The 13,140-nt window shown below is 42.4% G+C and overlaps 1 protein-coding gene across 4 annotated transcripts; it reads right to left on the reverse strand.

Moving 5' to 3' along the window:
* Positions 1-406: 406 nt before the first annotated feature.
* Positions 407-5,384, reverse strand: cbr4 (carbonyl reductase 4). Of its 4 annotated transcripts, none has more exons than XM_049010716.1 (6): positions 5,175-5,373; positions 4,194-4,361; positions 2,840-2,960; positions 1,990-2,126; positions 971-1,105; positions 407-846 (listed from the first exon to the last, which is right to left on the reverse strand). In XM_049010716.1, the coding sequence occupies exons 2-6, from the start codon at positions 4,336-4,338 to the stop codon at positions 668-670; spliced, it is 717 nt and encodes a 238-aa protein (XP_048866673.1). In that variant the 5' UTR covers positions 4,339-4,361; positions 5,175-5,373; the 3' UTR covers positions 407-667. The 4 variants fall into 4 exon arrangements, with proteins under 4 accessions (XP_048866673.1, XP_048866656.1, XP_048866663.1 ...); XM_049010699.1 differs by having other exon boundaries at positions 5,061-5,368; XM_049010706.1 differs by lacking the exon at positions 5,175-5,373 and adding an exon at positions 4,544-4,681.
* Positions 5,385-13,140: the final 7,756 nt, after the last annotated feature.

The raw sequence follows: 13,140 nt of genomic DNA on the forward strand, positions 1-13,140 counted from the left end.
TAGACCTTTAAAGAAAGCAATCATGTTCTCCCAGGGTTCCTCAGAAGAAGGTGGTCAAGGCTTGGGTCTACAGAACTTTCACGGAGAGTAACTTACTAAAAATCTCTATATTAAACCTGTTCACGCAGGTGTATTTGTACACATTCAAAAGCTTGGCCCTCACTAACTCTAATTCAATGCACTGTTTGTTGAATGCAGATGTGCAGTGAGGGAAATTAGCTTAGCAGTGGATGTGGTCCATTAAACTAGACACATACGTCAAAAACCGGTGATGTAATTGCAGGGCTGAGGGAAGGGGGCAGTACCTTGCTTGACCCCTAGTCACCCCACATTGCCAATGAGACTATTACTCAATCAAAGGAACCAATGCAGCAAAAATGGAACACAATCAACTACACTGTCCATCTTTACATTTAATAAGTTTAATGATTGAACCTGTCAGGTGGATGAAGTGTGTCTACCAGCACCAGAAGGCTGCTGTAGGACACAAACCGGAAACCAATACATTAATACTGCAGATCTGATAACAGCAGCTGAGTTCAATGACAAAATAACCCAGGTGTTTGAGGCCGATTCTTAAGTGAACTCATGAGCCCCATAAACAGATTCCATCAGTTCGTCAGTCCTATTTAATGTGGAACGCGACAACGCCAGCAGTGGGCGTGCCCTACGAGGCCAGTCTCAGCCCACCATCTACCAGCAGCACCTGGCCAGTGACGTAGGGTGTTTCCAGCAGGAAGTGAACGGCGTGCGCCACCTCCCTGGGCTCCCCGAAGCGGCCCAGGGGGACAGCCCCTTTCAGCACATCCTCATCCAGAGCTGCTGTCATGTCCGTGCGGATCAAGCCTGATGGAGATGAACAGAAATCAATACCCTCCAGAAAATCACCATTAATATTAGCTATGCATTCAGTAAATAGGTGAAGGGAGTTTTCTATTTCTGTAATGGGGGGGGGGGGGGGGTTATGTACCCGGGGCCACGAGATTGACACGGATGTTGCGTGGTGCCACTTCCTTGGCCAGAGACAGCGTGAAGCCCTGGAGACCAGCCTTGCTGGCACTGTAGACAGTCTGGCCCACGTTACCCTTGAGACCGACTACCGACCCTGCAGCACACATGGGGGTTGGGGGGGGGGGATGGTATGTAATATGCTTAACTTTGTATATATGTTCTTGTCAAATAAAAATATTTATCGGTAAGATTTGGTATTACAATTTTTTTTACAAAAATCCATTTAATATTGCCTGTACACGTACTGTACATGCTAGGGACACTGTTCATTTGAAACTGTAAAATAGTATAGACAATACACCTACAGGTTATCGAAGTTAAGAAACACTTTTAATTTTAGTGTTTTTCTCTCCCTGATTCCATAGAGTAGAGACATAAACTGGGCAGGCTGCCATTTTTCTGAATGAATAGTTCATTATTCAATCAAACATTGATGTGTTTTTATTTTCTTCTTAAATATAAAAATATCAAACCCGTCCCGTTAGCATGATTCCAAAAACCGTGACTCATACTGAACCATAGGGAAACCGTACCATTAACCCCTAGTGTCCACAGCATAGTCAGCCCCATATATGTGCTGTTTTGGCCGATTAAGTATTTTGAATCAGCCTTGAAGATGCAGTAGCTGGTGAAACTTAGTTCTCTGATTATGCTTGATGTCAGCTGTCACCTGCAGCCGGGCTGCTGTGGTCCCACACAGACTTCCACAACAGACAGAACGGGATGGGAACTCATTGTCTGTCAGTTTTAGCTGATGCTATATTTTTTGCTGTCGGTTTAGCGTGAAACCAGCTTAATAGTAACTGGGAAACCATTTTTTTTGAGTCTGGCACCACCTTGTGGTCAAAATGCTTAAATAGGTTTCTGGGGAACGGTGCATAGAGACTGATGGAATACTTAACGTTTAGTGATAGTGAGCGTGCACCTGATTTATGGTGTGTGTACGTACATGCCTGAAAGGCAGGGCTGCACCCTCACCGATGTTGACAATGGCTCCACCCCGATTCTGGATCATGCTCCTTAGTGAAGCCCGGCAGGTGAGCATCGTGCCCAGCAGGTTGGTGTGGAGGATGGACACCATGTCTTCTGGTCTGGTCCGAGCGAGCAGAGCGTCCCTGACAGAGACAGTCCCCTATTTTACATGATAATGCAGACTGCTGATAATTTAAGCAAATTATAGCAAAAATTACCATCACATGACTACAAGGGTATCACTCCATCCGGCTCACTCTCTGTTCAGACACAAAAACGTACAATCTGAGACACAACAGAGCGCACAGCATCACCACTCACAGAACAAGCTTTTACAATAGCTTCTTCCCCGCCACAGTCAGACTGATGGCAAAACAAAACAAATGAACATGTAAAATAATAACCCTACGCTACCTCACTTCACTGGTCATGTGCAATTAAAATCAGTATCTGTGAAATAGGATGAATGTGCAACATCCTAACTGTGTAATAGGATAAGAGGTGCAATATTCTAAATGTGCAATATTCTAAATGGGCAACATCTGCCTTTTTTGCAGCTATGCAATAATTTGCAGTACTTATTGTATTTAAAAAGTTCTTTCATAGTTCGTTCTTGATTAGTACTTATATTTAAATTTCTTTCCTTTGTGTAGATATTACCATCTATTTTCTGTAAATAAGTTTTCTATTTACTTGACTCTGAGAGAGCTCCACACAAGAATTCCAATATGCCTGGAATGTTGGTTTTATGCACAAATGGCAAATAAAAGTCTGATATCTCTGGTGTCGCGTACAAGTCCCTGACCAATCAGAGCAAGCAAAGCCAAGCTGGCCCCACCCACCGAAGCAGACATACCTATTGATGCCAGACGCATTGACCAGGTAATCCACGTTCCCACACTCACGGAGGATCTGCTCAAAGGTCCTCTGCACGTCCAGCTCACTGGAGACGTCACAGTTCAGGCCAACGTGATCCGCTGTAAGCGTGGCACAGTATTTTTATTCACAGTGTAACCCAGACTTAATTTTGACGACAAATTTTGATTTAGATTAAGTCTTTTGACAAAAATGCTATTTAGTTTTAGTAATGTTTTAACCTTCTGATCTTTTCATTTTAATCCAGTTTTAGTCAGTGAAACGTACAGGATATTTAGTCAACTAAATCTACATTACATGCAGTCAATGAAAGTTTGATTGTACCCGCTTAAGTGATAGATAAAACATCATTTTCACAATTCTTTGGAAATTTCACTTCATTTTCTATGTATATATACACATACACAAGCACACACAGATTGGTCTACCTCTATCCACTCTAGATTCCTGAAGGAAACAAGTCAAGCTATTGTTATTCCATGCCATTTAGAACATGCAAACTTTAAGGATACAGATCTAACTGTTGTAATATGAAACATCGCATTATTTCTAAAATGGCATAAAATTCAAGACACTTACGGCAGCATAGGGTTAGTTAACGTAAACATATGGCCAATATAAAAGGGAAAAAAAATGCTTGACAGTGATATTTAAACTTCTCATTTCCCGCTATTAATATCCCGCAAACTTTGGATGCTGTAAAAACGTGCTAATAAATACCAGAAAGCTTGGAAACCAAAACAACAACTTTTATTTATTTATGGCAAGTAATTTTTGGCGTTATTCTTAAACGGGACATGAGCATGAACATCCATCCATCCATTTTCCAAACCGCTTATCCTACTGGGTCGCGGGGGGTCCGGAGCCTATCCCGGAATCAATGGGCACGAGGCAGGGAACAACCCAGGATGGGGGGCCAGCCCATCGCAGGGCACACACACACACACACACACCAGTTACTCACACATGCACACCTACGGGCAATTTAGTAACTTCAATTAGCCTTAGCATGTTTTTGGACTGTGGGGGGAAACCGGAGTACCCGGAGGAAACCCCACGACGACATGGGGAGAACATGCAAACTCCACACACATGTGACCCAGGCGGAGACTCGAACCCGGGTCCTAGAGGTGTGAGGCAACAGTGCTAACCACTGCACCGCCATGCCGCCCCGAGCATGAACATACTGTAGGAGAAAAAAATACTTGAAGTTCAGAAAGGGTGTGGTGTGAAAAAGGGTGTCTAATTATAGGCGATATGTAGTGATTTAAATAAATCGCTGGTTTTGAATGGGTGTTACGGTTGTATTAATACGACTATGCGATGCGTGTTACCGCCAGGAAGGGATGCGGCAGCCGCACGGGCGGCGTCCAGGTTTCGGGAAACGACAACAACTCTCTGGCCCTTTTCGGCCAGGAGAGCAGCGACCGCCCGGCCGATGCCCCGAGAGCCTCCGAAAACCACGCACAACTGGGACATGGTCCAGCCAAAGCCCCGCAGGTCTGCAAAGTGTAAAAGGAGCATGCTTTTAATATTAATTTCTTATATAAAAATGAAAATTAAAACTCAACAGACACTTACGGCAGCATAGGTTAGTTAAAAGCATAAATTAGAATATCAGACCAAAATATATTTTAAAATAAATAGAGAATGGCGCGGGAATTAATATGCATGCAGATATTACCGTCCTGTGGATGTGCAGCACGGACTTATAGTTACAATCACGCAACTGATTTTGCTATTTTTCTTGAAAACATTAAAATGAGTTTCATTTGTGATTAAATCTAACCGGACACAGTCGTCCGGTCTAATTTGCATGGAGACTCCTATTGTCATAATATTATACTAATACAATAAATGATTAACAAAGGAGAGCAGCGGCAGCCAGCTATGATTACACGTGTTCCTACAGGCGGGATCAGAGAGGTGTCATTAAGCACCTTCAAGTTCAAGAAGCGGAAACTGCCATCACACCGCTCCCATCTTTTCTAAACAGACACGGGATACACACGCAACCCGCGTTTGGATCCTTAATGGGCAGTAATCGTTTCATTTATCAGAATCTGCAATATGCAAATAATGTAACGCGCAGAAACAAAGATTATGTAAAGTCGGACTACGCGCAGGTCAATAACTGCAGATGCAGCTCCTCTCTATTACATGTGCTGTGTAGTTTAAACTGTCCAGAAATGTAATCCCACCTTCGACAGAAGCCGAAAGTCTTTCCTGATGTTTAGTCGGCTGTTCTTTAACAGTGACACGGGACAAATGAGACGACAGTCATTTTATATTTCCAAAGATTCTTCCTAGCTCACCAATGACGCGTTCCACATTCTTCTTCGGTGACTAGAGAAATTTCACAACAAACGAGATGCACGACAACGCCAACTACTGAATAGGAGTGCAAGCAGGACAGCTGAATCCGGATCGATCCTCTCTTAAACAACCCGGCAGCGCAGAAGTGTAACCATGTGTCCGGTGAAACAGTCAGTAGTTCAGAAGGGCATTATATCAGAGAAGAGACGTTTATTAAATAACTAAACATACAGCGTTACAAGCCTGACATTTCATGTCTTTCAGCTTCTGCGCAGCGCCGCTAGAGGGCGCCCAAACGCCGCATGCTGAATATATCGTTAATATAATGGCACCATGTGTTTACCGTATCATAACCTGAAGCGGTCGCCTGGGCTTTGTTTAAAGTGGCACACGGCAATATCCATAATAGATCGTATATGCATGGGCACAGCGTGATACCGGATCCGCTTTTATAATTTCCAGGCTGAGGGCTCCGTTTGGTCAGAATGGCTGACCACATGTTCCGAATGGCTACGAAGTGCTACAAATATTTTTTAAATGTTTTTTTTTTAATTGATACAGCAGTAACATCAAAAAATGTCCTCCAAGTATTTACTAACGAAGGAAAAAAAATAGAGAAAAAAAGTTTACGTGTTGCAGATTTTGTCTTTATTTTATTCGATGACAGATTAAATTAACCCGACTAGTTACCACTAACAAGCATTATTAAAACCTTGCACTGACATGTAAAGATCACAAGGTCCGCCGTGTCAGGGACTCTGGCATGGGAGCGGTGCATCGTGCAGGCGGGGCAAGGAGGTGGACGATCCACTTGCGGCTCACAGGATGAAGGAGGTTTAGTAGCATTATTGAAATCACTGGGAAGACTACAAAACAAACAGACCACGAGGGATCAAACAACAATATAGGGAAAACAAAAACTAATGACAAAGGTCATGGCAACAAGGAGCAGACAGGCAGGCAAGGGACCAAAAATCAAACACAGTCAACAAGAACTTCAGCAACATCAACAATGATTCCAACAGGAATAGAACGGGATCAGGAACTTAAATACAAAAATCTAACAGGAGTAGTACAGGACAGGTGGGAACAACAAACAAGAGCTGATAACAGGCAACAGGTGAAACTAAAAACTAAAATCATAAAACTCAAATTAGCAAACAGAATCCAACACTAGGGAAATAACACACAAGTAAAACACAACTACAGGCACAAAGCCAAAAACCGAAACCGAATACAAAACACAGGAACTAGAAAACTGATACAAGTGAAACACTAGGGAACAAATTCTACAAAAAATACAAAAAACAGGGGGCAGGATTTGAATACACATTATAGGTATTACAGGTAACCACATGCTCAGCAAAGTGAGCTGTGCGGCCATCTAGGGAGCAGGGGAAACACTAAAGACTGACAACGGGGAGGACAGGATGGCCAGCGACATCTGCTGGCCAAAGGGGGAGAAGACACGAAAGAATGGGACAGACGGGTGCAGACCCTGACACGCCGTGTCTCTTGCTTTTACCTGGGGACAAGCATATCTGGGCTAGTTTCAGCTTCCGTTGGGCAGCTTTTAAGCAGACCTTGGGCTGGAGATTAAGAGACACAGAGAGCGGAGAAGCACGGCTTTGTGTGTAAAGTTAACTCACTGAAGACCTCGTATCATAACCAACAGTTAATAAATAAAAGGCTATGTGAAATAGTGGAATTTAATCATCTCATGTCCATTAATTTTCATAAACATTGTCTTTTTTTGACTGTGTAAACTGTCTAGCTTGGTTACTTATCAGTGTAGCACAAATAGCAACGCTGAAAACACAGCAGTACATAGCATTTGTGTCAGTCACAATCCTCGTCCCACTGCGATTGCTGTTAGGGTATAAGAATGAGTAAGAGGTCTGTCAAAGGAGAGGGCCAGATCTGGCATTTATTTATAAGTTACAGTTACCAGAAACTCAGAATCATGTTGTTCATAAACAGTGCTGGCAGAAAGTTTCATTTATTGCTAAGAAGAGATTTGATAAATCCCCTCAATTAACTTTTATAGGTCTCCTAGTCGGAATTTTACGTGTGTTGTGTTGGTGCTAGTGATTTTCTGGAAAATTAGGATGTTTGTGAGAGAAGGCAGGGTGCAGGACAGGTGACATAGCTCATTTTTCCACAGTGCATGGGCTGACATTCGTGGGGGAATCTCGCGATTTATGCGTAATTTTAATAATTCCTGCAAATTCAACGTACATAATCTGGGACAGTACTGTACTTAAACTGCTGTATTAGTGAAGATCAGGTTGGGGAGCATGAACTGGTACCATGCCTACCACACCATGAAACATGACTATCAGTGGAAATAGAAAGATGAATATTACTACATGAAACACTAGGGAAATTACTATGTACACATACACAAACACACACAGACAGACATACTGTACATACATATACACACACGTCACACCTCTGACCCTGATACACCCACCCCCCTCCAATGTTAATATGAAACCTATGGGTAATCATCACGATGTAATTCAAGTCATTATTTCTTTACTTCAATGCTCCATTTTGACTTAAAAATTCCATTAAAATTGTCCTTAAACAGGTTCAAAAAAGGAAAAAGAGAACAAAGTGAATTAATTTTAATCTAATTGATCTAATTTTAATAAATCAAAAACATGCATGAAAATAATATAAGTAACACACAAACCCGTCTATTGAGTGTGCCGCTTATTCTCCAGTCTGACTGCCACAATCTGCCTATTGCATCTTTCTGGGTCAGCTGGAAATCTATGAAGTGTTAAAGCAGGTTTATGACCTCTCTGCGGTCTCAGGTATATTTAACAAAAAAATTGCTGGAAAACTACATACTGTACAAAGCTTTTCTTTTGGAAAAACTGCAAGTACATTGCTCAAAAAAATTAAGGAACACTTTTTAAACTGAATATAACATCAAGTCAATTAAACTTCTAGTGATCTGGTCAGTTAAGTAGCGGAGGGGGTTGTTAATCAGTTTCAGCTGCTTAGGTGTTAATGAAATTAACGACAGATGCACCCGAGGGGCAACGATGAGACGACCCCCAAAACAGGAATGGGTTAGCAGGTGGCCACTGACATTTGTCTCACCTCATCTTTTCTGACTATTTATTCAGTAGTTTTGCATTTGGCTACAGTCAATGTCACTACTGGTAGCATGAAGTGATACCTGGACCCTACAGAGGTTGCACAGGTAGTCCAACTCCTCCAGGATGGCGCCGCAATACTTGCCATTGCCAGAAGGTTTGCTGTGTCTCCCAGCACAGTCTCAAGGGCATGGATGAGATTCCAGTTACTCTAGGAGAGCTGGACAGGGCCGTAGAAGGTCCTTAACCCATCAGCAAGACCGGTATCTGCTCCTTTGTGCAAGGAGGAACAGGATGAGCATTGCCAGAGCCTACAAAATGACCTACAGCAGGCCACTGGTGTGAATGTCTCTTACCAAACAATCAGAGATAGGCTTCATGAGGGTGGCTTGAGGGCCCAACGTCCTCCAGTGGACCCTGTGCTCACTGTCCAGCACCAAGGAGCTCGATTGGTATTTGCCACAGAATACCAGAACTGACAGGTCTGCCACTGTCACCCTGTGCTTTTCACAGATGAGAGCAGGTTCACCCTGAGCACATGGGACAGATGTGAAAGGGTCTGGAGAAGCTGTGGAGAATGTTATGCTGTCGGTAACATTGTTCAGCATGACCAGTTTGGTGATGGGTCAGTGATGGTCAGGGGAGGCATTTCCATGGAGAGACTACCAGACCTTTACAGGCTAGACAACAGCACCTTGATCACCATTAGATATCGGGATGAAATTCTTGGACCCATTGTCAGAACCTATGCTGGTGCAGTGGGTCCTGGGTTCCTCCTGGTGCACGACAATGCCCGGCCTCAGGTGGCGAGAGTATGCAGGCAGTTCCAGGAGGATGAAGGAATTGATACCACTGAGTGGCCCTCATGTTCACCTGACCTAAATCCCATAGAACACCTCTGGGACATTATGTTTTGGGCCATCAGACACCGGCAGGTTGCAGCTCAGACTGTCCAGGAGTTCAGTGATGGCCTGATCCAGATCTGGGAGGAGACCCCCCAGGAGACCATTCATCGTCTCATTAGGAGCATGCCCCAATGTTTTCAGCCATGCATACAGGCACATGGGGGCCATACAAACTATTGAGCACGATACTGAGTTACTACAATGAAATTTCGGTAAAATGGACTAGCCTGCTGCATCATTTTTTACATTGATTTTCGGTCTTTATATTCAGCCCTCTGTAGGTGGATAATTTTCATTTCCCTTAAACGATGTGGCATCCTTTAATTCATAACACATTACCCAGTCCATGTCAGTATAGATATCCAGCATGATTTTTTTTCCCCCGCTGAGATCTGATGTGTTTTCAAAGTGTCCCTTTAATTTCTTGAGCAGTGTGTGTTTGTCTGGCACCTTAAAGAGCAAACAATCCATTTCCTGCATTATAGAGGGAAAGCAAAATTGTGTTCGACCACTATGTCAAGGAAATTTGGCAAGATATGTATTTGTGAGTCACTCAAAAACTTATTTCAAAAATGTGTATTTTTGACAAATTATTCCAGCATATTATTTAAAGGTGAACGGGCCCCTTTGGGGCCCCCTTGGTCTCCCCCCCCCCCCATCACTGATAAGCCGAATAACTAAAGCCGGACACGGTCACTAAACATTGGTCTTGTCAGGAGACCAATACAGATAATCAGACCTTCAGTAATATCTCAGTTTTGAGTGAAGTGGCTGATTACCTGTATCTGGCGTGTAAAATCAGGGCCTCAGCCCAGCTCTGCAGGCTGGAGAATCTCCAGGAGCAGGCTTGGGCAGCCCTGGTTTACACTAAAATAAAAACACAAAACTGAACAACTGTGTGCCTAATGTATAAAAGAAATAAGTGTAATATGTATAAAAAAATTGGCAAGTTTTACACATTCAGTTTTGATGAACAGAACTCTATTCAATGAGCAGAACTTAAAACAATCGATACAAATAAATCAAGTATTCAAAAACTAGAAACTTTGTATAACTTACTTGCCTTTTTTAAGGTTAGTAAAATTATGTAGTGAATGATTTTTTTTTTAAGTACAAATATTTTATGTACTCATTTTGAGGTAATCGGTTTCTACAAAAGGTTTGAGTGTTTTGAACTTCTGCTTTTACAGTGTACATATTCTTATAAGTTTTATTGTCTGGTTAAATCTTTTTTTGCTTCGTAACTGTATTATGGTTCGGTGGGTTTGTCAGAACCACCAGTGTTCCCAGCAGAGCAGCCGGTCCCATTCACAGGCCAAATGAATCACACCGAGGTTTTGCCGCGTCAAGCTTTATTTCTCAGACGAAATGGGAAACTGCTGATTTTTGCAAAGAAATTACACGGCGCAGCTTATTCGAAAAGAATGTGCCATATAATGACGTATAATGGACGATTATAAATATATATTTCACATTTCTTAAACCGTTTTATAGTTTTCTGACATCAGTACACCCCATTTTATAGGCCGTTCCACCCTTTTCAGAATTTTTTTTTATGCAAACCATACTTCTCAATGAGCAGTTGCTGTGCTATTTCAGAAATGACATATTTCGGAGTGTAAGATAACACAAACCCCACATTCACCCGTAAACCTTCTGAACTACTGACTTGTAATTTCTGTCGAGATAAACAAGTCGACGGGCTGCAGACTGATATCACTTCACAGGAATGTAATGATCGTGATCCAACCGTCCGGTAGGCCTGTCCATACAGCTACAATCAAGCAAAGTTCACTCATCTCGGTCAACAATTGTTTTTCTTTGTCTCGCGGGGCCGTCAGAAAACAGCAATGGCAGAACTTTAAACCATCTCCTGATCTTGGTCTGCCGAGGATTTCTGCGATATAAGTGAACAGGGCTGGTGGTAAACGTGCATGTGCGCTGATTTAGTGACTTCGGTGGACACACACAAGGAGTCAACTGCAAATCGCAAACACACCCAAGTCATTCGGCAGGATAACTAGACTGGATACCATTGTAAGCAGGCATTCTGCATGTTTTTAACCCGCACAAGAAATTTGACCCCCGCCGTAAACCCAAGATCAGCATAATCACAGGACTGAAGTCCCCAGTTCCACTTCAACTAATGGGTTATATTGCATGTTGTGTTACCTCTTGAAACGTGTTTATAAACAATCAAATCAGAGTATCACGGTGATGAAATAAATTACGATAAATTGGTCGGCTGGTGAAGTTTAGCCAGGATCAAACGGACTGCAGTTTCAAGTCCCGGTTACAGGGTTGCCGACTGTCAGGCATCTGGTGTGACAGACTCGCGCAAAATCTTACTGAAAATCTATATTATTCTATTATAAACCTAAAATTAGCTACATCAAATGCCTTGGGGTAGTTTGCAAACCCTACAGACTATTTACAAGGTAATTAAATTTACATACATGTAAAAGATGGTGCAAACTAATTGAAAAGCTCTCGCCAGCCAGCTGACCAAAGTTGGCAAGCTTGCAGAAAGGAAAATCAGCAGCATATTTTGAGGTATTTTAACTTAAAGTTATTTTAAGTTTATTGTATTTATAACTAGTTTACTTTGCTGCCAGATACTTTTCTCTGAAACAACTTACAGGCAATTATCATAACAGAATAATCACTTTCAGCCATAATTCAGTCAATGAGAACAGATTAACTCTGCATGGTTTCAAATGTAAAAGCACAGTGCAGATGTTAGATTTGCAGGCAGACGGCTTACAGGAGTTGCTAAATCCATAAAAGAATGAGCTACTGCAAACTTTAAAGGGCAAAGAAATCAGCCGGGAAGCTCTGGGTAACTAATGTTTGACAGGGCCATTTGCCTTTCTGCAGCTTAAAGCGCTCAAATCGAACTGCAAAACTACTGCAAGATGACGACTTAAAATTGAGCTGCACTGACTAGACTATCCTACAGGGGGAGCCCCAGTCTGATTCAGAAACAAAGGACTTTGTATTCACGCCTTGATCAATAAAGGCACAAAGCCTAAGTTAATGTTTGTCCAAGTTCTGTTCTGAAGTAGTAGTAAGGTTTTCTAATTGATGTATTCTTTTCTATTAATGAGCAACTGATGGGACACCTGAAATAACTACAAATTTTTAAAAACTTTGGAACCCAGGGTATCGACTAGAATAAAAGGATGCAAGCAAGAAACAAAGAGCTATGATTTTTTAAATTGCTCTAGTTGGCTTGATTATGAAACAATCAGAATGAAAGGAATGTTTTACAGCTCGGGTATGCTTGTGAATCTGAGTCACTAACCATCACGGGCAGTTACTCGAAGACACTGCAGTTGCCAGTGGTGCCGAGAGGCTGGTCAGTGACCTTCCTGTTACTGTGTGCATGTTAAAGTTCCTTTGTTCCCAGAATCCTCAGCCGCACTCCCTGCGGAACTTAGAAGGGCAGTCAGTGGCTCAAAATGACCCAGCATTTTCACAGTCCCTCCCAAGAACCGCAGGCTTTTAACAAAACATTAGAATGTGAACAATAACCACAAGAACACTCTCTCCACCCCCAGTTAATATTTAGTGAATGTTACTCTGGCAACTGAGTGTTTATGGGTAAGTCTCCACCAGCTTAAAACGCCAGGACAATGGCATTTCTCTAAGCACTATTTACCTGCTCAGAGAGAGATAAGACCTCTTCCAACCATGGTACCGATTATACAGCACAGTTTTGATATGCGTCTCGAGCCTTGGCCATTAGGGGCCCAACGCCCTGTATGAATCCGAACGAGCCTGGAATGATTTATTTAACTCTGTTTTAATAACCCTGCTCTCAGTTTGAGAACCTAAGCTAAGCTTAGGTTCTTAAGCCTAAGCTAAGCCTGAGACTTCTTAAGATGTTATTTTAAACTCCCATGATTTTCACTATATCTTCATGTTCACCAGCCTCATTTAATCTG

This window comes from Brienomyrus brachyistius, chromosome 1 (assembly GCF_023856365.1).
Source record: "Brienomyrus brachyistius isolate T26 chromosome 1, BBRACH_0.4, whole genome shotgun sequence".
Taxonomy (NCBI): domain Eukaryota; kingdom Metazoa; phylum Chordata; class Actinopteri; order Osteoglossiformes; family Mormyridae; genus Brienomyrus; species Brienomyrus brachyistius.

Excerpts from the sequence above, each read along its gene's own strand:
- cbr4 (XM_049010716.1), bottom strand. The coding sequence starts at position 4,338 with ATGTCCCAGTTGTGCGTGGTTTTCGGAGGCTCTCGGGGCATCGGCCGG. Across the intron at positions 2,127-2,839 it reads AATGCGTCTGGCATCAATAG|GGACGCTCTGCTCGCTCGGA; the intron begins GTATGTCTGCTT and ends TGTCTCTGTCAG. Across the intron at positions 847-970 it reads TGTCAATCTCGTGGCCCCGG|GCTTGATCCGCACGGACATG; the intron begins GTACATAACCCC and ends CATCTCCATCAG.